Below are 20734 nucleotides of genomic sequence, written 5' to 3'. Positions count from 1 at the left end.
TCAACCCCTGAGGTCACGCTGCTGCTGGGGACCTCAGGAAGGCAGCGTGCTTGTACCCGGGCCCAGGGACGCTGCCTGGTGCTGGGACTGTGCACAGGGGCCCACGCAGTGGCCTCTGTGTGTGTGTTCGTGCACAAGTACGCGTCCTCATGCCTGCTTCTTCCCCCAAAGGGAAACGGGCTCCAAACAGAGCAAGGGCTGGGGGAGGGAGCCTTGAAGGCTTTAACTGTTGGCTTCCCCTTACTCATGGTTTTCCTGTTAGTGTTTTGTCTTCTTGGCATCCTTCCTGTTCTTTATATATGTATGTTATATATTGTTGACTCGTTGTTGCTGTCTGTATGTTGCGTCCTTTGTTCTTTAAAGCACAGGAGCAGAGAGGTGTTACTTGCAGGCTTTGCCTGGCTGCTCGGGGTTACTCGTGAAAGTAACTGGAGAGACCATTTCTGTGAGCACCAAGGAGAAGAAAGTGCGTGGGCTTTAAACGCAGCATGTCTTTTTTCTTCTTGGAGGAGAGTTTGACCAGCTGCGGGTCGCTCCTGGTGCTGTGAAGCCTTATTGTTTATATGCACCAGCAGTGTGGCTAGTATCCAGTTACGGACTTGGATCTGATTTTTGTGCGAGCTGCAGAGTAAACAGAGCGAAGCAAATCTTGAGACATGGCCTCCAGCACGCGGCAGTGGTAATACCCATCCCCAAACCACAAGCCCCTTTGAGGTATTCTTGGCTTATTCCCCCCAAACGAAATACCAAAGATGGGAGGCCTGGGAAGCTTGCTGCCATCACTGCCTGACCTTATCGGAGGCGAGACTCCATGTGTGCAACCTGTGCGCTGTCTGTGTATGTTTCTGATGATGTGGACTGCAGGGCATTGGGTGCTCCTCTGGCTTTTGTTATCATCTGGTGGTTGCACCAAGTGCAAAGCTGGTTTCTTCCTCTCCCTGAAGGAGTTTAGCTCGTATTCCTCTGGAAGACTTCTCTGTCGTTTGGGGGTGGGAGCGTGCCTACTGTCAGCGCCTCTTTTTTATTCACCGGTTGCTTTGGAAACATCGCGTAGTATCTAGTGCCCTGAACCAGATGTGCGTACTCCAACCAACATTTTGATCGGAAGTGGGGAAGAGGGCATCGGGGAAGGGGGGGGCGGGAGGAAAACTTAAATTAGAAGAGAGCCAAACAGCTATTGCTGGAGACAGATGATTACAGCTCATTTCAAGACTGTTTCCTGCATGCCAATGATAGATCAGTAAACAAACGCCTCTTTGCGAACACAAAGCAGGCAGGAACTCTGTTTGGAAGAGGGAGGTCGGGGTAGGTCTCGCTTCACTTGGTAGCAGGAAGCCCCTATCACATGGCCCTGGGAATCGTGAGGCCGGGTGCGTGTGGGAGATACGCCGAGAGGCTTCTGCTGGGAGACTTCACATCCTTCCCAGGGTCCAGCCAACAGGTTTGAGAGCTCCCTCCCCTCCCTCTTTCCTCCCGCCTCCTCCCCTCTCCTTCCTTTCCCAGTTTAATTTTGAAATGATATCAGATGACTGCTTTGTTCCCCCAAACAATGGCAGGGATTACTGAACAAATTGCAGTGGCGAGGCTCTCCAAATGGGGCTCAGTATCTTCTCTCCCCTTTTACGGCCTTGCTGCTCCAGGATGTATGTGCCAGGAGCGGCGGCCCGGGGCTCGGGTTGCCGCGGGGCTGTGCCTCCCATTGCCGGTAGAAAGTTCTTGTGTGGTTTTTAGAGAAAGCAGCAATCGGTCAAGAAGTACCAGCTTGATGTATGTATGTCCTTCTCGGGTCGCCTGTGTGGTTCTTCTAGGCAGTTTGTAGGGCCCTGGTCACATTGGACATGAGGCAGGAAAGCAGAGCATTTTGGATAACACTTGGGAGCCTCTGGCAGGTCTCCCTTCCCCATCCCTACAGGCACACTCGTGCTCTCTCTCCCCACTTCCCTCCCTCTTTCCCTCCTGTCCACACAGTCTCATCACCTCCCTTGTACCAGATGGGGTGCATGTTGGAACCCTTCCGTGAGCAGCTTTGTCTAAAACTCTCAGCGAGCTATAGCAGGTCACAGAGGTGCTCCAAAGAGAGCCAGCACACAATCAGGGTAGTGTGTGGCTGATCGTAGCAGAGATGTGGGGAGACAGGAGGAACAGGAGCTCCCCTTGCCCTTTGCAGTGAACTGTCATTTTAACTCTGGGTGCTTTGTGGCGCCGAACCTCGGTAGAGAAAATCTACCTTTTGTTTTTCTACTGAGGCAATTTTCCATCACTGCCATTCCCAGCTTCCTCTTGTCAGGTGTTGGGAATGCCTGTGGGTCAGGCCTGCAAGTCGTTTCTGGTGACCTTATTAATGGAGGAGATGATCCCATCACTTCTGAAGTTCATTTGGGCTTGGGATTGGCCCCAAGCAAATTATCTGACTGTTGGACTAATGGGAGGTACCAAATTATTTTCTGCTATTTTATTCCAGACGTGACTCTTTTTTTTTCTTCATGTCTTCCAGCGTGTTTTGATAAATATTTACTCTTTTGGGCAGGACCAGCTAACGTACTACAATAATCCCCTAGGTGATGCTGAGGACACCCTGTATACCCTGCTGCTCAACGGTGAAGGCACAGCAATCTGTGTATCTCCTAGGGATGACTTTACTCCCCTGAGCGGCGTGTGTTGTCAGTGGGTGTGTCGGTGTCGGCAGGTACCTGGTTGTTGTCACGTTGCCGCATCTGATGCGTTGCTGCTTTGGAAGCTCCTGGCCGGCTCTTTAATCTGCCTAGTGTGAATGTGTTGCTTTGGTTACTCCTGCCACACGTGGTGGCTGAGGGGGGGACAGATGTCCCTCTGGCCTTGGCTCCAAGTCACACTGATCTGATGATTGAAGCGGTGGTGGAGAGACTCTTGCAGCACTCAGCAACTGCTTTGTGCCTCGCTTCTGCTCACCAAGGGCAATGGGGTCTGTCCCATCCACTGCAGATGTAGAAACAAGTGCACCTCTTATTCTGTATTATCTTCTTTTTTGCCTCTCCCACAGGAGGTACGTCAGGTACATGACTGTGCTGAGCACCAGCACACGTTTGCTCATACCCAGATGTTCATTTTCAAGGCAGTGTTTGTTAGGGAACTGTTGGAAAAGGCTGAGAGATGGAGTTTCCTGATGGGGAAATTGTGTGATCTTATCAAGACAGAGGAGCTCATCCCAAGCGAACATTCGGTATGGCAGCGGAGCCACAGGGATTGTGTGTATGCCAGCTCCCGTTGTTGTTACGCTTCTTACTGCTAAAGGCAGTGCCGAGGAGCTCCGGCCACTGACCCTGCTGTGCAAGGCACTGAATGAGTGAAGAGACCATCCCTGCTCTAGGGATGTTGTAAGCCAAGTGCGAGCAGCCCCTGTTGCAGCTTTGCAGGAATCTGCTTTGGCTGCCTGGGTGAGTCATTCCTTGGCTGGGGACGGGAGCAATCGTTAGTTTTTCATTATTCTCAATCCATAACAGTTAACGGATGGATGAATAGATTTTGTTCCTCAGGCTGGTAGATTTTCTTGACAGTGTTGCAAGGCAGCTCTGTGTCTAGAAGTGAAGTGGGTGTTTGTTCCAGTTACTAACGAGGAAGAGGAGCCAAGGGGGTTTATTGTCTAGGGAAAGAGAGTCCGCTAAATGGTTAGTAATGAGCTGCCCCGAGTGTGTACACATTGAGTTGACCCAGAGTTCACTCCTTGCCTCAGGAACGTTGCCAGTGTGGGATAAAGAGAGGGAGAGAAAACTGGGAACAAACAAGACTGATTCCCCCCCGCCTCTTTTTTCCTCTCTCTGCCCAAAATACTTGAACAGTGGAAACGAGAGATCCTTTTGTTCTTTACTGTTTCTGGTGTGATGGTTTCTATTTTTTTAATGATAAGAACCTACTAAATTTCCCAAGGAGCTTTTTCTTGTTGCCAAATGCTTGGCACGGCGAGGCAGCATCTGGCAGACCAGCCAAGTGGACAGATTTGAGAGGCTTCAGATTTTCCAAGTCTTGCCTACGAGATGGTGAGCCCCTTGTCATTGCAGTGCTGCAGAGCAAGCAGACCACCCTGAGAAGTGAAGAGAGATGGTGCTGCAGAGTAACAGAATAATTCTTTTATTTTTTATTTAATGAGTAAGAGTATTGTGGGGCAATAAATAGAGGACAGAGTCTGTGGCATTAACCGAGTAGCAGCAGTACTCAAGAGAGGGACAGTCACTCCATGAATGCTAGAAATCATGAGGCAAACAGAATGACTCATTTTTGTGACTGATTTATCTTACCCCCATGAGGAGTAGTCCTCTGAAAGCAGATCAGTAGCAGCCTAACATGGCCCACCAGAGAGAAGGAAAGCAGTGGATGCAGTGCAGTGTCCCTTCAGCCTAAAATGATTTCTGTCCCAAGCTGGGGATGTTGTGACAGTGTTGCATGCTTAGGGACCACTTTGGTCATGTGGCCTTAACACAGGTTGGTTTAAAATTGTTTTTGTTTTAGTCTTCTGCAAGGAAGAAAAAAATCTAAATCCGCTGAGATTTTGGCAATAATAAAAGCCTTCATAAAATGTGCTCCATATTCAAGTCACAGTACGGCAGTTGATGCTGAGTCAAAGATAATTTTTGCCCTCAAAAGCTGTCGACTCCTCCCTGGGCTTCTGAGGGATAATGCTATCATCCCTCTTCCCATTTCGCAGAGGAGGAAACAGAGGGTGTCTTCAGAGAGCTGTCGTGTCTTGCTCCTGCTCTTCTCCTGGTTTTCAAGCAGAAACGTGTGTGTGTGTGTGTGTGTGTAGAAGGAATAGAGAAGGATCCTGAGCACAGAGCAACGCCTCTTCCTTGTGTCTGTCTGTAGGTGACCTGCTGCCCTGCTGTGTGCTGACATGATGACAGCTAGCAAGGCGGCCGATGTGAGCAGCAAGTCTGAAAGCAGTGTCTGCAAGTCTGTTGAGAGGTGAGAGCTTTCCATGTTTCAGTGCCGGGGTGCTTTGCTTGTGTTTATTATCCCCAACAGAAAGAAAACCAAAGGAAGGAGATGTTCTCTCTGCTCTGCACTGTCCCTGGCCTCACACATTAAAACACACCCCTGTATGTCTCAGGTGGTCTCATTGCCATCTCAGAACTGTGACGCTATGCATTTTAGCATCCAGTCAGACTCATAATGTCCTAGACTCACAATGCTAGAAGAGATCTGCCTCGATGCAAGACTGTTTGTGCTGATGACATCCCTGTCAATGTGTGCCCCGCCTGTACTTGAAATCTTCGAGGCTGGAAACTCCGCAGACTCCTCAGGCAAGCCCTACTGTGCCCACCCATTGCAGGTTTTTACCAGTGTCCAACCTTGGTTTCTACTGCGCAGTCCAACTACCAGTTGCACTGCGATGCCCTGCTCCTTGGGAAGGGCCATGGTATTCACCGTGCCAGCTCTTAACCAAAGCATGATGTTATCACTGAGAAGCCAGGAGTTAAATATCTGTGAGGCTAGGGAAGAACAGTATCTGGCTCGGGTCCCATTTCTGCTCAGAAACCCGTCCCAGACTCAATTTGCGCTACAACTGAGTCTGCGATGGCTGCCAGCATTGCTTAACTCCAGGACAAAGCTCGAGGCCGGCCAGCACACAGGGTATCCACATGGATACTCTTACAAGAGCGCTAAGTTCTGGAAGAGGCACACTTGATACATTTAAGTTAATAGAGCAATTTCCTGAGTTGAATCTCAGTGTTGGGATCATGGTTAAATGGGACTAATGATAGGGATTTTCATTCCAGGAACTACCTTGTGTTGTCCTGGTGCTCCTTCCCAAGCCCAGGCAAACCCCAAAGACATGGCTAAGTGCTTTGGTTCAGAAACATTTTGTGTTGAAATAACAGTCTGTTCAGCTGGAACTTTACTATATTAATAAAATATCACAATATTGATATTGTGATATCACACGCTTGGAAATTCCTAAACTAAATATATTAGGGATTTTTGGTGCAGTTTGGACTCAAACAGTTAAGATGTTTAATTCTTTGCTCTGAGAATGTTGAATCAGGTGTCTGGGTGCTACATCACGTGCTCTAGGCTGAGGGAGTGTGCCTGGGTGCATGGGAGCCCAAGCCCACATGTGGCCTGGGATGGTAGGGCCATAGAAATGTAACAATAAAAGTACAGCCTTTGTGCATTAATATGCATTTGGGGAACATTAGAGAGAGATCCTCTGAGCAGGCACTAGAGGAATGCCAGCTGTATCATATGTTTTCTTCTCTTGTTTAACAGCAGCGATTTTGCTATTGTTTGCCAATGGTCCATTTTGCATTTATTTGCAGTGGGCATGTTTAATGCCCTGATGATGTCCAAAACTCTACTGCATTTCTGAACACACACACACACACAAAATGCTGGTGAACCTCTCATTGGTATCAGCATGTCTGATGTACGAAATTTACCTCTCTCTGCCACCTACTTCTGCCACAGAGAAAGACTTAATTTCAAACTCTGTCTTAGTCATAACAAGAGAAGAACATTGTGTTCTGGCTAGAAGGACCCTTCCCCGAGTGTCCTCCCGCATAGGCCCATCTCTCAAGTGCTTGGTTTGAGCATCCTCTGCTGTTACCAGTTTTACAAGTAGAGCTTGTGGAGCTGATGGACTAAACCAGGGGTGAGCAATGGCAGTAATGTTTCTTCTCATTTTGTCTTTGGTGTGTAGGATCAAGCTTGCAGATAAAAACAATACAGCACCTGTGAAGGAATTAGAAAGACCTTTGTGTGGATTTTTGAGTGAGAGATGTTCTGAAGGTGCCTCTGTCACCCTGGGCTTAACACCTGAAGCTGAACCAGTTTCTTCTGTGGTGAAGAACCCACTGGGAGCCTTGGAGAACTTGATGCTGGATCCAAGGCTAGACTGCTTTCAGCAGAACATGCTTAGTCCCAAAATGATCATCAGTGACCCATCTGTGGATCTGAATGTTAAAGAAAACAGTAAAATCATCAGGAGACAGATAGGAGGCACTCAGAATATACGGTCACCTGGAAAAATTGGCTTGAGGAATAAGTCCTTCAGCATCAAGGACAAAATTTCAGAATGGGAAGGGAAAAAGGAAACACAGTCTGCTCCTCGCAGGGAGGAGGAGCAGGGAGTTAAAGAGGAGCACAAGATGGCCTGTATAACTGAGAAGATGAGTGGGGAAGCACTGGTGACTCGGAAGGTGGAGACCAAGCGACTTATGAACTGGGAACTGGAGTGCAAAGGGTCAGGCAAAGAGAATGAGCGGAAAGCAGGAACTCCGAAAGGCACAGGGCAGGCAGCAGAGCGAAAGGGGGAAACACAGAAGGATGAGGAAGTGGAGGCCAGCCCTGGAAAATGCAAGGAAGTGAAAGGTGGGAAGTGGGAGGTCCAGAAGGAGAATCTTTCAGTGCTTAGTCAGGTCAAGAAGCTAGAGCAGGCTTTGAAAGACTGCTCAGCAGAGCTGCAGCCACAGTTGCCTGGTACTTACTACTCCCCACAGTGCTTGCAAGAGAAAGCAACACAAGGACACACTGCTCCCGAGGGCCATGAGAGCATATGTGGGGCTGAGCTCAACAAAAGACTTCTTGGCTTAGACTCTGAAATCAGTGAGCCAATTTTTGGGACTCTAGAAGAGGTAAGAACTTCTCATGTGAAATCCAAGGACTGCATGGTGGAAAACGTGTACACAGAGCCAGGGGTGCCAGAGAGGAAGCCCTTCATCAACCCACTGCCAAAGCCCCGGCGGACGTTCAAACATGAGGGGGAAGAGGACTGGGTGCCAGCAGCTAGGAATAAAAGAAACTTACCCCCTCTGCCATCCATTCCTCCTCCTCCCCTCCCCTCCTCTCCTCCCCCGTCAGCTGTCAGCAGGAGGCTCTGGAGCGGGAAGCACAAGAACAACGCTGACCACAGGTATTCGGGCTGTGTTTCACAAAGGTGTTGGTTTTGATGGTGGAGTCCTGCTTTCTCATATCTCTCTGGGAGAGACACATCTTCCCTGGTCACTCATTATCCCCAGAGAGCCTTGCTGGCCATAACCAGCACTCGGTCATCTCTTTGAACAGATGAGTGGCCAGCACAACTTTACAGGATAACTGTGAAGGGATAAGTCATGGCAGATTTGGGCTTTAAGGTCACTGTATTACGTGGCTTAACCTTCAAGCCCAAGATTGAGGGGTTTGGGGTTTTGGTTTGGTTTTTTAGCAGAAAATCTATTTAATTACAAAACGAATACAGCTGGTCTGGAACGAGGTCTGGAATGATAATCTCTGAACTCTACCGCAGCATTTTCACTGTTCATAGTAAGCCTATTCCTCTAACTGAATCTGATATGTATATATTCTTCTGGAGTGCTTTCTTGCCTTTTCTCTCCTCCCACATGATTGTCACACATTTTTGGGGTAGGGAGCGTAAAATGCACAGCTGTTTCTAATGCCCTCTGCATGAACTGTCACCTAAAAATTCCTGGCTGGGGTGCAGGTAGGAAATCGAAACTTTCCAGGGGGACACTTAATTGTTTTTACCTTTTCTACCATCCTGCATGCGAGTATTGCTTTCCTGTATTGCTCAAAGAGAGCTGATTTTGAGGCCCCCCTATTCCTGCCAAGGGTGGGATCTGTGCTGTAACTGGGACCTCTTATGGCCTAAGGTTCTCTGCAGTGTTGCAGGATGTGCCACTTAACACTTGCATCTTCACAGTGTGCTATTGCCATGACAAGCGAGGTTACCTACAGCATCCCCAAAATGCCTTTATTTGTGTGGCTGATAAAAATTACCGATGTCAGTGTTACTTTTTCATGCTTTATATGGCACGAGGCTGTGAAACATTCTCTTCTCAGTAATTCACATTGCCAACTGTGTGGTATGTTGGAGAAGTGAATTAGCCGTGATTTGGTTATAAATGCTGGTTAACTGTATCACTCTCCTCTTTGCTCCTTCTCCCCTCCCATCAACGGTGCAGGAAGTCGTATGAGTTTGAAGACTTGCTGCAGTCATCGTCTGAGAATGGCCGGGTGGATTGGTACGCGCAGACCAAGCTGGCCCTCACACGCACTTTATCTGAGGAGAACGTCTATGAAGACATCCTGGGTAGGAGCTTTGGACAGGACATACTGGGTAGGAGGTTTGGACAGGGGAGGGATTTGACTGCTAACGCTGAGTAACTGAGAAGACTCGTGGTCAACGGGCACTCACTGGAGGTGCTGAATAAAGTAAGTTTATTATCCAAATGCAAACCAAGACACATTTTACAGATTATCGGCAAATAATAAGAAAAATGGACGGAATATTTCAAAACTCATCAGCTTCAAAGATGAACCTGAGGCATGTAGGAACCAGCTTTTATTTTTTGCTGGCATCTCTCCTCTGTCTTCCTTTTGTCCTGTGGATTAATCCTCACAGCTTTGGTCTGTCCATTGTGGTAAGCTTATCAGCGCTGCGATAATGCAAACAGTCTGAAAATACAGCCTCGAAGTCCATTCCATGGTTCAGAAGTAGGATTGTGTATGGCTCCAGGTACCATTGAAATTAAGAAACTAGGTCCCACAATCTTTGAAATTGAGTTTTATTTCATTCTCTAACTTTGATGGCAGAGCAATGCCATTTTAAAGATTATTTCCCGTAACGCTCTCAAATTATGTAGTATTTTTTAACATTGTGAGTTAGATGGCCTTTTATGGAACATAGAATAGAAGCATCCCTCTTGAAAAAGCCTTAAGAAGTTTTAGTAGCTGTAGGCTGGTGCTGTGTAAAGTTCTTGGCTGAGTGTAGCAGAATAGGAAGAGAATAGATGCATCGGCTCTCGCCATACAGCTGTAATCCTCCAAAGGTGGTCTGTGTTGTTTGGCGTGAGAGGAGCTGCACTTTCTTGGGAGCAGGCAGGGCTTTATTATTTTGATATGAATAAAATCTGGTCATACTTGATGAGGAAGATCTCTCAAAGGAATCATGTTCCTTTGGGATTGATGGCAAAAGAGGTGATGCCAATCCACCCTTTTTGACATTTTTGAAGCTGTCAGCCTCGTTTGTGGAGCTAGGGGCCCCGTGTTTGCCTTTTTCTTCTCTTTACTTGGAGGGGGCAAAGGAACAGGGAGTGCCTGAGCAGCTGCTGGATTTTTTTGTGTTGGGGCGTAGTGGGAGGTCTCAGAAACCACCGAGTAAGGGGTCACCTCATCAGCTGGAATAACATGGATAGCATTACAGAGTGGCTGTAGAAGCAAATCCATCCATTCAAACACAAGCACACCCCTGTGTCCCAAGCTTGCAGAGAACTCAAATACCAGGCTGAAATTCCTCTCCCCTCCAGTTTTTAGTTGCAAAGATTAAAAGAAAACAAAGTTATGGGTAATTGTCAGCTAATGGGGCATGTTTGTTTTTTTGTTTTCTTGCTGCATATTGAGGCTTTGCCTGGAGTCAGTGATCTTTAATTGGTTCCTGCAGTCCTGGTGGTGTTACAATGGAGGCTTGCGAAAAGGGATAGACAGGGATAACTCAAAAAAAGCTAGTTTTGTTTTTCACAAGACTGCAGACAGGTGTAGTCCATGAAACATAAACAACATGTGAAAACTGCACCAATGGAGGGGGAACCAAGACTTCAGCTGCAGGACACTAGTGCTGACCCACAGATAATCATGTGTGTCCATCAGGACATGCAAGCACACACAAACACCCCATATTCATATGTGTGACTTAAGGAGGGTTCAGCTGTTGGTGGGAGAACCGTTCCCTTTCCCAGCAGGTCATACAGATTCCCTTCATGCACCATCTTTTTACCCGTTTGCCATTGCTTACCTGAAATATTGGAAATTGTACTGGGCAGATGGATGACAAGGTTTGTTTGTCAAAAAGAGGGAAACGGTGTTCTTTCTTCTAGACTGAGGCTAATTGGACATGCTGCCGAGCAGTTTGAGGATGGGGTAGGCAACAGAACCCAAGCTTGTTCTTTTTTCTCCAGTCTACCCAGTTATGTGACAGCGGAAGTATATTTTCAGTACTGAAGTGTGCCATTGGAATTAGAAAGTGGAGCCATTTTCAGGGACAGGAGCATGTTTGCTGACAAGATGTTCTTGCACATGCTTACCTTCTCCTCCTTGGTGAATTCGGAGCACCGCTATAGTGCTGGGTATCACCAAGCCACTGTAGAAGACAGTGTTGGAAAAAGAGTTGGGTTTCTGTCCTTGTCTGAAGACTTCAGCTGCACTCCTGCCCCAGCAGGACAGGCAGGTGGGAGCGCGCCAGTTAAACAGATCCTTCAGCCGTTACCCGTCCCTGCTCCAGAGGCCTGCAGTGTCACTGACCTCCAGTCTTTGCTCTCAGCCAAGCATTACATGACAATGAGAGAAAGGCAGTTGCTTCGAGTCCCAGCTGTCCACTGGGATGGCATGAAATGATGGCAATGAAGAGAGAAATCTCATAATAAATTGCCTGGCCATGCAGATGCTTGGGCTAAGCCTTTGTCATTGGTTTCTTAGATGCTGGGATGGAGATGTCACAACCTGCTTTTTCAGAGTTGCGTGTTCTTTTTGAACACACCTATGTTTGCATTTCCCAGCACTGCTGAAGAGTGGGATGTAAGAAGTTCATTATATGTAATTTTGGGTGTTTAAAACTTGGATTTTTTGTGTGCCTCATCTCCAGAATCAGTGGAAAGAAAGGGACACCTCTGTGTGGTCATTCAAGCCTTGTGTTTTTGAGGGGATCCTAGGTCAGAATGAGCGGAATGTTACTTTAGAGGTGTCCCTCCCTCTCGCCTCCCCTCCAGGGAGAGAGCGTCCTGACTTTGGGTGGCGTGGGTTAGGTAAGGTGAATCCTTCCCTCTTTCTAAAGTGGGGCATGTGAGATTGAGGTGTCCATGATTGGTAGATGTGTTTGAAAACCTGTGTTGTGTGACAGACATCCATGTTCAGAGAGTGGATTAAATCTTTCTGCAGGGTCAGCCCAAGAGCAGAGCATCGCTTCAGCCCCAATTAAATAATGACCAGAGGTCCCCCTAAATGTGGGGTTTAAACAGGGGAGAGAGGACCTTTATGTTAGCCTTCAGCTCACAGTTTCATTTCGCTGGAGGGCTGGAAAGAAGGAAATATAATTATGGACTGATGTGCATGAGAACCTCGGAGCTCCTCTGAAGACAGGGAAATGAACTTGAGGACTCACTGGGTCTTTTCCATCTGTAATATCTGTGATATGTTCCTATGGCTGCATACATCAGTGTCAGGGTTTGGACACTGTCCAGTGAGCAGCTGGACTTCTAGGGCTGTGGAGAGAATGAAGCAATTGCAGGAATGCTTGAGAACAGGTCTTTATGTCTGATGTGGGAGGTGGGAGAAGGCCAACAGATCCCCAAACAGATTTTTATGGCAAACCTCAAGGATTTTCTGCACTTACCATCTCTTGCTTGTGGCTTTTTGCTGCAGATCCACCATCGAAGGAAAACCCTTATGAAGACATTGAGACCAACAGCCGCTGTTTGGGGAAGAAATGTGTCCTGACCTTCCCAGCATCCCCCACCTCTTCTGTACCTGGGACTCCCACTAAGGTACTTTGATTCCAGTGGCCACCTCTCCTGCTCCAGAAAGTTTTTGGGTGAAATCCAGGTTCTGTGTGGAAAAAGTGGAATTTTGCCGATTTGACTTTCCTCATGTTGGAGTTTTTTCCTTTTTGTCTTTTACTGGTCACACTATCTGGTCAGAGTACTGTGTGATAAGAGGGTATTTATTGCCCTTTAGCAAAGTGAAAAACAGCATTCCCTTATACAAATGATTTGTTGGCTTTCACTGTTTTTCACACCTGGACTACCTTCCCCTGGTAGGGGGGAAGACCTTTTGCTAATATAGTGCAAGAAAACACTTCCTGCCCTCAAAGAGGGCATCTAAGTGCTTGGGTAGTCAAGCCCTGCAGTCATCTTGGCTCAGTGTCAGCGGGCAGTACACAGTCCGTCCGTGCTGATGCCAAGATGCCTCTGGAGCCCCCTCCCTTAGGATGCCTCTTTTGCTTTCTCCTTGATGAGACTGGTTGCTGGTAATTAATGCAATGCCAGTCCCCTGGTTAGGGGGCCGGTACTAACAGGATGTCCCCACCAGCAGCACGGCTCACAGCCTGGTGCCCTTTTCCTCCTTGGCAGTGAAACCAAAAGAAGAGGTGAAACGTTGGTCTGCATCTCTTGCTCAGAGCTCAGGCCTTACCAAGGCCAGCCCTGCTCTCAGTCTCCCGAGCTGTTTTGGTTGCTTCCTGGTGTCTGTTTAGATAGTCCAAGCCTGGAACAGCAGGGGCAATGTGACAGCAGAAGTCATCTTGGCAACAACTGGGTTCAGAGTGGATAGCAGGGATCTAAACACGGTTTTCCTGACCAAAGGATTTTCCCATGCTCTCCAAGTTGCAGCTATTATTACAGCTGTTACCCAGCGTTTTCAGAAGTTTGACATGCAGTGCTTCTTGACGTGTTGCTCTTTTGCAACCAGCTTAATCAGCAACTGAGGTTTCCTTGGATAATTCAACACTTAAAAGTGAAAATTGTTCTGTGGTTCTCAATCCATTCTCTGTGTTGCTAGTTAGGTCTAGAGCAGCAAGGGTCTATATATGAGTGTTCGGATGAAGTTGATTTCCCTCAGAGAGCTTTGCAATCACCTCTGCACCCTGATTTCCCACCTGTGCTATCAAAAGGGGGCTGCAGTGTTACACAGGAATGCCTTTCACCATAGATATGGTTCCCAGTAGGAGGCACTTAGTAAAGAGCTGAATAGGAGTAACTATGTTACACTGCACTGCTTTGGCATCTAAAAGCCGTGATCTGCATCAGTCAGAAAAGAAGTGCTGCAGCTCTCTTGGCAGCTAACGCCTTTGCAACTGCAGTGTGAATCACGCTGCAGAGCCTGCCCAGGCTAGAGGCTGATGGGGAATGGGTCTGGACAGACTTTCAGTAGTAGCTTATATCACTGGTGCAGGATGAGATTCTTCAGTGCGAAGGCTCTTTCCAGACTCATTTTACCGTGTGACTTCTCTGTAGGTGGTAAGTGTTTCTGTGAGTTGAGCGTCTTCTGCCAAACCATTCAGAGGCACCTGAGCTAACCTGAGTGAATGAATTGGTCTGACTGATAACTCTGCTGAGTGTGTCTGTTGATGGAGGCAGACCATTATGCTGCCTCAGCTACTGCTGTGCTGCTGTGACTTGTTCAGAATTAGCTTGGATACCTCTCCCCCACACCACTTAGTGCCATGTAGATACATTCGCTGGGAGTGCAGATACAGTGCCCACAAAAGGTGTGACTTAACCTTGTCGTAACTGCTTGGAAATTCTGTGAAGGAGAAGACAAAAAGAGTTCTTATGGAGCATCTTTCTGGTGAGAAGTAGTTTGCCTTTTGTGGTGGGTTGACCCTGGGTGGATGCCAGGTGCCCACCAAAGCCGCTCTATCGCTCCCCCTCCTCAACTGGACAGGGGAGAGAAAATATAACGAAAGGCTCGTGGGTCAAGATAAGGACAGGGGGAGATCATTCACCAATTACTGTCACGGGCAAAACCAGACTTGACTTGGGGAAATTAGTTTAATTTATTACCAATCAAATCAGAGTAGGATAATGAGAAATAAAAACTAAATCTTAAAAAACACCTTCCCCCCACCCCTCCCTTCTTCACGGGCTTAACTTTACTCCCAATTTTTTCTACCTCCTCCCCGCTAGCAGCGCAGGGGGAAGGGAACCGGGGTTGCGGTCAGTTCATCACACATTGTTTCTGCTGCTCCTTCCTCCTCAGGGGGAGGACTCCTCACACTCTTCCCTTGCTCCAGTATGGGGTCCCTCCCACAGAAGACAGTCCTCCACGAACGTCTCCAACGTGAGTCCTTCCCATGGGCTACAGTTCTTCACGAACTGCTCCAGCATGGGTCCCTTCCATGGGATCACAAGTCCTGCCAGCAAACCTGCTCCAGCGTGGGCTCCTCTCTCCTTGGGTCCACAGGTCTTGCCAGGAGCCTGCTCCAGCACGGACTTCCCACAGGGTCACAGCCACCTTCGGGTGCATCCACCTGCTCCGGCGTAGGGTCCTCCATGGGCTGCAGGGGGACAGCCTGCCTCACCATGGTCTTCTCCAGGGACTGCAGGGGAATCTCTGCCCTGGCGCCTGGAGCACCTCCTGCCCCTCCTTCTTCACTGACCTTGGTGTCTGCAGAGTTGTTTCTCTCACATATTCTCACTCCTCTCTCCGGCTGCAATTGCCATTGCGCAGCAACCTTTTCCCCTTCTTAAATATGTTATCCCAGAGGTGCTACCACCGTCGCTGATTGGCTCGGCCTTGGCCAGCAGTGGGTCTGTCTTGGAGCCAGCTGGCATTGGCTCTATCAGACATAGGGGAAGCTTCTAGCAGCTTCTGACAGAAGCCACCCCTGCTACCAAAACCTTGCCACACAAACCCAATACACCTTTCTTTATCTGGAGCTGAGCTTTCTGCTTCTCTGATGCTGTTTTTGGTCAGGGACTTTGAGAACTTTACGCTGGTACTTAAATATCTACTGTTGTGCTCCCACTGAACTTGCTAATGAGCTTAGGAGGGAACTAGTCTTCATAATTGCCTATTATGGCATTTCTTGTACCCTCCTCTGAAATACTTGATTTTGGCTACTTTGAAGACAACCATACTGACACTGCTTTTTGTCCGGTCTCACTGCTTCTCTGTTCCTCCTGACTAGCTGCTCCTTATCCCAAATGCTTGTGGTTGACTGGTTGCTTAGTCTTGTCCTGTTTACAGTTCCAGCCTCTGGATTACACAAGTCTTGGGAGATTTTTTTTTCACACTGGAGCAAGGCTTCTTGGCCAACCTCTGAGACTGCATTCTGGTCTGGAATGAATATGGGATGGTTAAATTGGTGGTTGAGATAGCCCTGGTCTAGCCCGGTAGCTGGGCAAGTTCCTTGTGTGTGGAGAAATCTGTGAGCGTTCTCAGAATTTGGGCTGTTTTGCCAGCTGAGTGCTGTGGCTGCCTCACTGGGTTTACCACCATGACAGTGTTAGCAATGAAGCACAGGTACATAAGGTGCTGTGTTCTCTCTTTCTCCTCCATTTCCAGTTGCTCTCCAAGCCCATTTTTTTCCGACAAAACTCAGAGCGGCGGAGTTTCAAACTGCCAGACATACGGAAACTGAGCCGTGATGGGACTGGGTCACCATCCAAAATCAGCCCTCCTTCAACCCCCAGCAGTCCAGATGACACCTTCTTCTCCTTGGGAGACCCTCAGAATGGCAAGAGGAGAAGGAAGATTCCCAAGGTAAATCTAGGTCTTTCTCTCTTTTGCTTGGCTTCTTCCAGGCAGGAATGTGAGTATGAGACAGTGTTTTCTTTAGTTTCCAATGTGGCATCTCTGCAATATAGCTGTTGTCCTGACTTGACTTGTGTTTAACCCCCTTTCTGTCTGAGGGAGAAGGCTCACAAACATCTCTGCAAGTTTTGCAGAAGTTATTTTTCCATCTGAGATACTGTGATTGTCAGGAGAAATAAAATAAGAAGGAAAAAAAAGCATTTTAATTTTTGGATAGAAATTGAAGTTTGTCAGAGGGGAAAAAAGCAATTAATATTTTTGCAAAAAACATACCCCATCATATTTCCTTCTTTGCTTGGTGGATAGGACAGTCAGAAATTGTCTGTGTGTTGTGTTGTTGTTCCCTCCTGGCAATCTGTTGTTTTTTGCTAGGTCTGATTCATGCATTGGCTGTTTCTAATTCAAAGTATAGTGTGATTGTAGGTGAACAATGAAAATACTGACATTTGAGTGACAGAAGGAGTTTTCTGTAGTTATGAGCATTTTCTGGAGCAACGTTTCCTACTTCATATTTGGATACAGCATGACTCTGTTTCAATTTTATTTTCTTTCAGATCTAGCAGGAAGTGTATTCAATCCAAATGAGGTTTGGCAGCAGTCTGTCTATTGAATGTTTCAAAAACACAGTTATAAACCCACAGTTGCTTATCCCAGTCTTTGCAGGACAAGCAGAGGCTACCAGGGACTGTCTGTGGTGATTTTTTTTTTTGAACCCACAGCTTTCATTTGGGGGAAAAGGGATGTGTTTGTGTATCTTTGTTTCCCGGTTGCCAGATCTGTGTTCATGTTTGCATATCTGATTTTTGAATGCTGTCTCTGTACACCTCAGCTCTTCAGGAATGAGCCAAGGACTACAAATGTCTAGGGTTTTCTTTCCCAGTATGCCTACACATCTGTGCATGTGCTTGAGCTCTCAGTGTGTTCACACATACTTTTATGTCAACTGAAGGGAAGATTACAAGTATATATTTACCAGGCAGTGCCACTGAGCAGTCTTGCAGAGCAAGCTCAGAACTGAGATTTACTGTGTCAGTGGCAAGATCAACCTGAGACTTGAGCTGGGCGGCTGGGTGGAGGGTGCACTTCCACATCAGAGCATCCTGCCTCTCACTTAAATATTTGGATTCTGAGTTCCCTGACCAAGTGTGTGGTGGGCCTGTCGTACCTTGAGCTCTGAGGACATGTGTGCAGGGATCCCAGACTTTCTGGAATAAATCTGGATGCTGTGGCCATGTCCTGCTGCTCCTGCCTGGGACCTTGACAAGGAGGCAGCTCTGCTCAAGGAGGCTTGAGGAAGCCTGGCATGGTCCTTCTGCAACTCTGCTCTCCTTCAGGGGTGGATAGGGAGACCAGAGGCACTGAATGAACCACTAAGCCCAGCTATGCCCAACACTGAAATGCCCTCTCTCCTGGTCAGCTGGGAGGCCAGGGATAGAGGACTTGCAAAGCAAACCACTAGGATAAAGTACTTCAGCATCATTGGCTCCTACCCGTCTCAATTTCTTCAGGATTCCTTGTATGATGTGTTTCCCCCATGCTTGGTAACGAAGGCTTTTCCAGCACATCCCACAACAAATGTTAAGGGCGTAAAGACATTAGAGTTTGCTGTCGTCCTCCAGCCAGTTTTCTGCTTTCAAACCTGCAGACCAAGGCAGGTTCCCAAGGGACCCTCCGGTGCTCCCTGGAGCCTGGTCCACAGCATGGAGATGCCCAGGTGAGCACCATCAAGCTCGTACGGCCAGACAGCGTGGAAGTGCATTAAGGCCTGGCCTTTCATCAGCCCTTGTTACCTTGGGCTCCTGCCATGCCAGCATGACTGTACTGCTTCTGTACCAGAGTGAGCGTAGCCGTTGGCAGCGCAGGTGCAGGTTGCTGTGCAAGGTTAGATGCTGGTAATTGTCAGTTCTGGGCCATCAAGTGAAGAGTTTCAATATGGCCAGGGTTGGGAAACAGAGCACTTTGCATGAAATTCTAACTTTCTTGCCTGGGGAGGAAAATAACCTTGTTTGTTTGTTTGTTTGCTGAGCAGCTTGTGTTGAAAATCAATGCCATTTATGAGGCACGAAGGGGAAAGAAACGTGTCAAGAGACTATCGCAGTCTACAGAGAGCAATTCAGGGAAAGGTAAAGGAACTTTGAATCATCATACATCTAAGACTTTTTGAGGACTTGTCTTAGAGTTTAGGCTGGCTTAGTGATTTATTTGACGTTTTCTAGCGCTTCTTCCAGTCCAGGGTGAGATTGAGTTGGGGCTTCCACCCTTTCTTTTGGGAAGATAAGGGCTGTTCCTCTGCCCAAAAGACTTCCATAAAATGGAACTTTTTTTGTTTTTCTTGCTTCGTTTTCATTCCATGGCTTTACATGATAACCTTATAGGTCGCACCAAAAATGTCCCCCCTTTTTGATGTTTATTTCTGGAACAGGCTGGAAGCTTTGGAGAGGAATGTTCTGTCCAAAGAGACTGATTTGTTGAGATCAAAATATTTTGTGGGAATGTGTCACTTTAGTGAACTGTCCAACGGAAGATAGTAGATTTTGAAACAATCCTGGTTCCTTCAGCAGCCCAATAAACAAATAGCCTCAGTTGGGAATCAGGATCGTCTCCATTATAGCAAGATTGAGACTTTCAGCCTCCTACTGTCAATTAACAACTTGCCAGAAGTGTTCAGGTACTTCAGAGCAATTACTTTAAACATCTCATCTCTGTAAAACTCAAAATTACGTCTTTCCAACACAGTATTTTTTTCCAAAACATCCTAATTTCCAGCAAAAGGTGACCACCAGCTCTATTTGTTTCCCACAATTACTTGTTACTGTTTATCCTATTTTATATAGGATATACACCCACAGGGTGGATGAGTGTGCTTATATGAACCTTCAGAGGAAGCATCCCGGACTTGCCTCTGCATCATTTTTTATACCCCTCTTTGAAGCATCTAAGACATCATTGACAGAAACAGGTTGGACCACATAGACCTTGAGTCTGATTCAGTCTGGCAGTTGGGTTTTTTTTGTTTGTTTGCTTGGTTTTATCCCTTGTCTCGCAAACTAGTGCATGTTAATCAGTATTGTGCCTTGGCGTTGTGCTCATACAGATTTGGATAAAATACTGCTCTGGTGTTTTATTCTTTGTGCAACTCTTTTGGCTGTGCAAAATTGATTTTGTTGTTTGGTTTTTTTTATTATTCCCTGACTGAATGGGAAGATACCAAGGTTGGTAAGAATTGGAAGGTACCAAGGGTATGTGCACCCTTGAAAAGAACAAGGCCCTTGGGTTCTATACTGTCTTCCCCCTGAAGTTGCCAGGCCTGGCTTTCTCATGCCAGTGATAAGAAATGCATAGTTATAAATAGGCTTTACTTAATTCATCTTCCCCTTTCTTTTTTCCTAGTTACAGATGAAAACAGTGAATCAGACAGCGATACTGAAGAGAAGCTGAAAGGTAAGGCAAATGTGTGAAGGGAGCAAATGGCTCCTGATAAACTCTGCTCTGAGATCCTGGGTCAAGATCTCTCCTCTGTGTTCTGCTTTTGGAGAAGGAGCTTGTTTCCACTCAGAACACAGTGAGAAATCGAAGATCTCAATACTGCAGAAGAAAATCCATGGGCAGAGGACTATAGAAGTCCAAAACAAACATCTGTTCCAATTCCTATCAAAGCTCTTTGCACTGACTTTCCTAGGACATGGCTTGGAAATACAGTGAGGTTTTCCTAAGTACCCAGTCACAAATGTGTGACCAGGCTGACAGAAGCAGTATTGCGTGGGACAGGGTGTTCAGAAACCCCACTACGTGTTTACTAAGGGAGAAGAACCACCAGCCAGACTGGCTAGCCAGGAAAACAGAATTGCACTTTATGATTTATTGCTAGTTAAACTCTTCTGCATTGGCTGAGTTGGGATAGAGTGCTGCATTGCTTGCTTCACTCCAGTAGAGCTATGGTATACTGGCCTCCATAATACTCTTCTGAAACCTTCTTGTACTGGTAATTAACCCTATGACATGCTGGTGGCATTACAGTCTTTTGGGACTTTATATGGCAAATACAGTCCTGGCAAAGTTAGAATGCAAGATGGAAGCTCCCTTAGGTTCCCAAGTTTCCTGACTCACGTGCACACCTGATCCCGGTAGCAGGTCAGTTCCGAAGCTAAAAAGACAGGCGTAAGCAGCAGTTCCCACTCTGTGTCAACCACAGTGCGTTGTGCTTAGGAGTGTTTGTCCTCTTTCAAGTTTTTAGAACAGAAACCTCAGACTGAGTTCCCTCTTGTGAGCACAGCTTCCCACACAAGAACTACTGCATGTTCTTGCTCTCCTCTGCATTGGGAAATCCTTTATCTGTACTGCTGTGTTAGCAAGATCAAGCTGAAAATTGCTGCCACCGCCTACCTTTTGACAGGTTCTCAGGCTAGGCTGGAGACGGGGAGACAGGGTTTGTGCCCAGGTTGCGCAGAAATTACATTCACAA

At 47.2% G+C, this 20734-nt stretch overlaps 1 protein-coding gene across 3 annotated transcripts in view; it reads left to right on the top strand.

The window, feature by feature from the left end:
* The window catches only part of DENND2A (DENN domain containing 2A), a 60829-nt gene that overhangs the window by 18702 nt on the left and 21393 nt on the right, over positions 1 to 20734 (top strand). Inside the window, exons 1-8 of one of the 3 annotated variants that reach the window (XM_075157970.1) lie at positions 1380 to 1441; positions 4837 to 4935; positions 6671 to 7882; positions 8931 to 9058; positions 12382 to 12503; positions 16024 to 16221; positions 18302 to 18395; positions 19663 to 19713. In XM_075157970.1, coding sequence (XP_075014071.1) covers positions 4865 to 4935; positions 6671 to 7882; positions 8931 to 9058; positions 12382 to 12503; positions 16024 to 16221; positions 18302 to 18395; positions 19663 to 19713 — 1876 coding nt within the window. In that variant the 5' untranslated portion in view covers positions 1380 to 1441; positions 4837 to 4864. Of the gene's footprint in view, positions 1 to 1379; positions 1442 to 4836; positions 4936 to 6670; positions 7883 to 8930; positions 9059 to 12381; positions 12504 to 16023; positions 16222 to 18301; positions 18396 to 19662; positions 19714 to 20734 lie in introns of those variants that run through there. The other 2 variants (XM_075157959.1, XM_075157981.1) reach the window with 2 other exon arrangements.

Source organism: Calonectris borealis, chromosome 1, assembly GCF_964195595.1.
Source record: "Calonectris borealis chromosome 1, bCalBor7.hap1.2, whole genome shotgun sequence".
NCBI lineage: Eukaryota > Metazoa > Chordata > Aves > Procellariiformes > Procellariidae > Calonectris > Calonectris borealis.
This window is presented reverse-complemented; position numbering and strand designations above follow the sequence as displayed.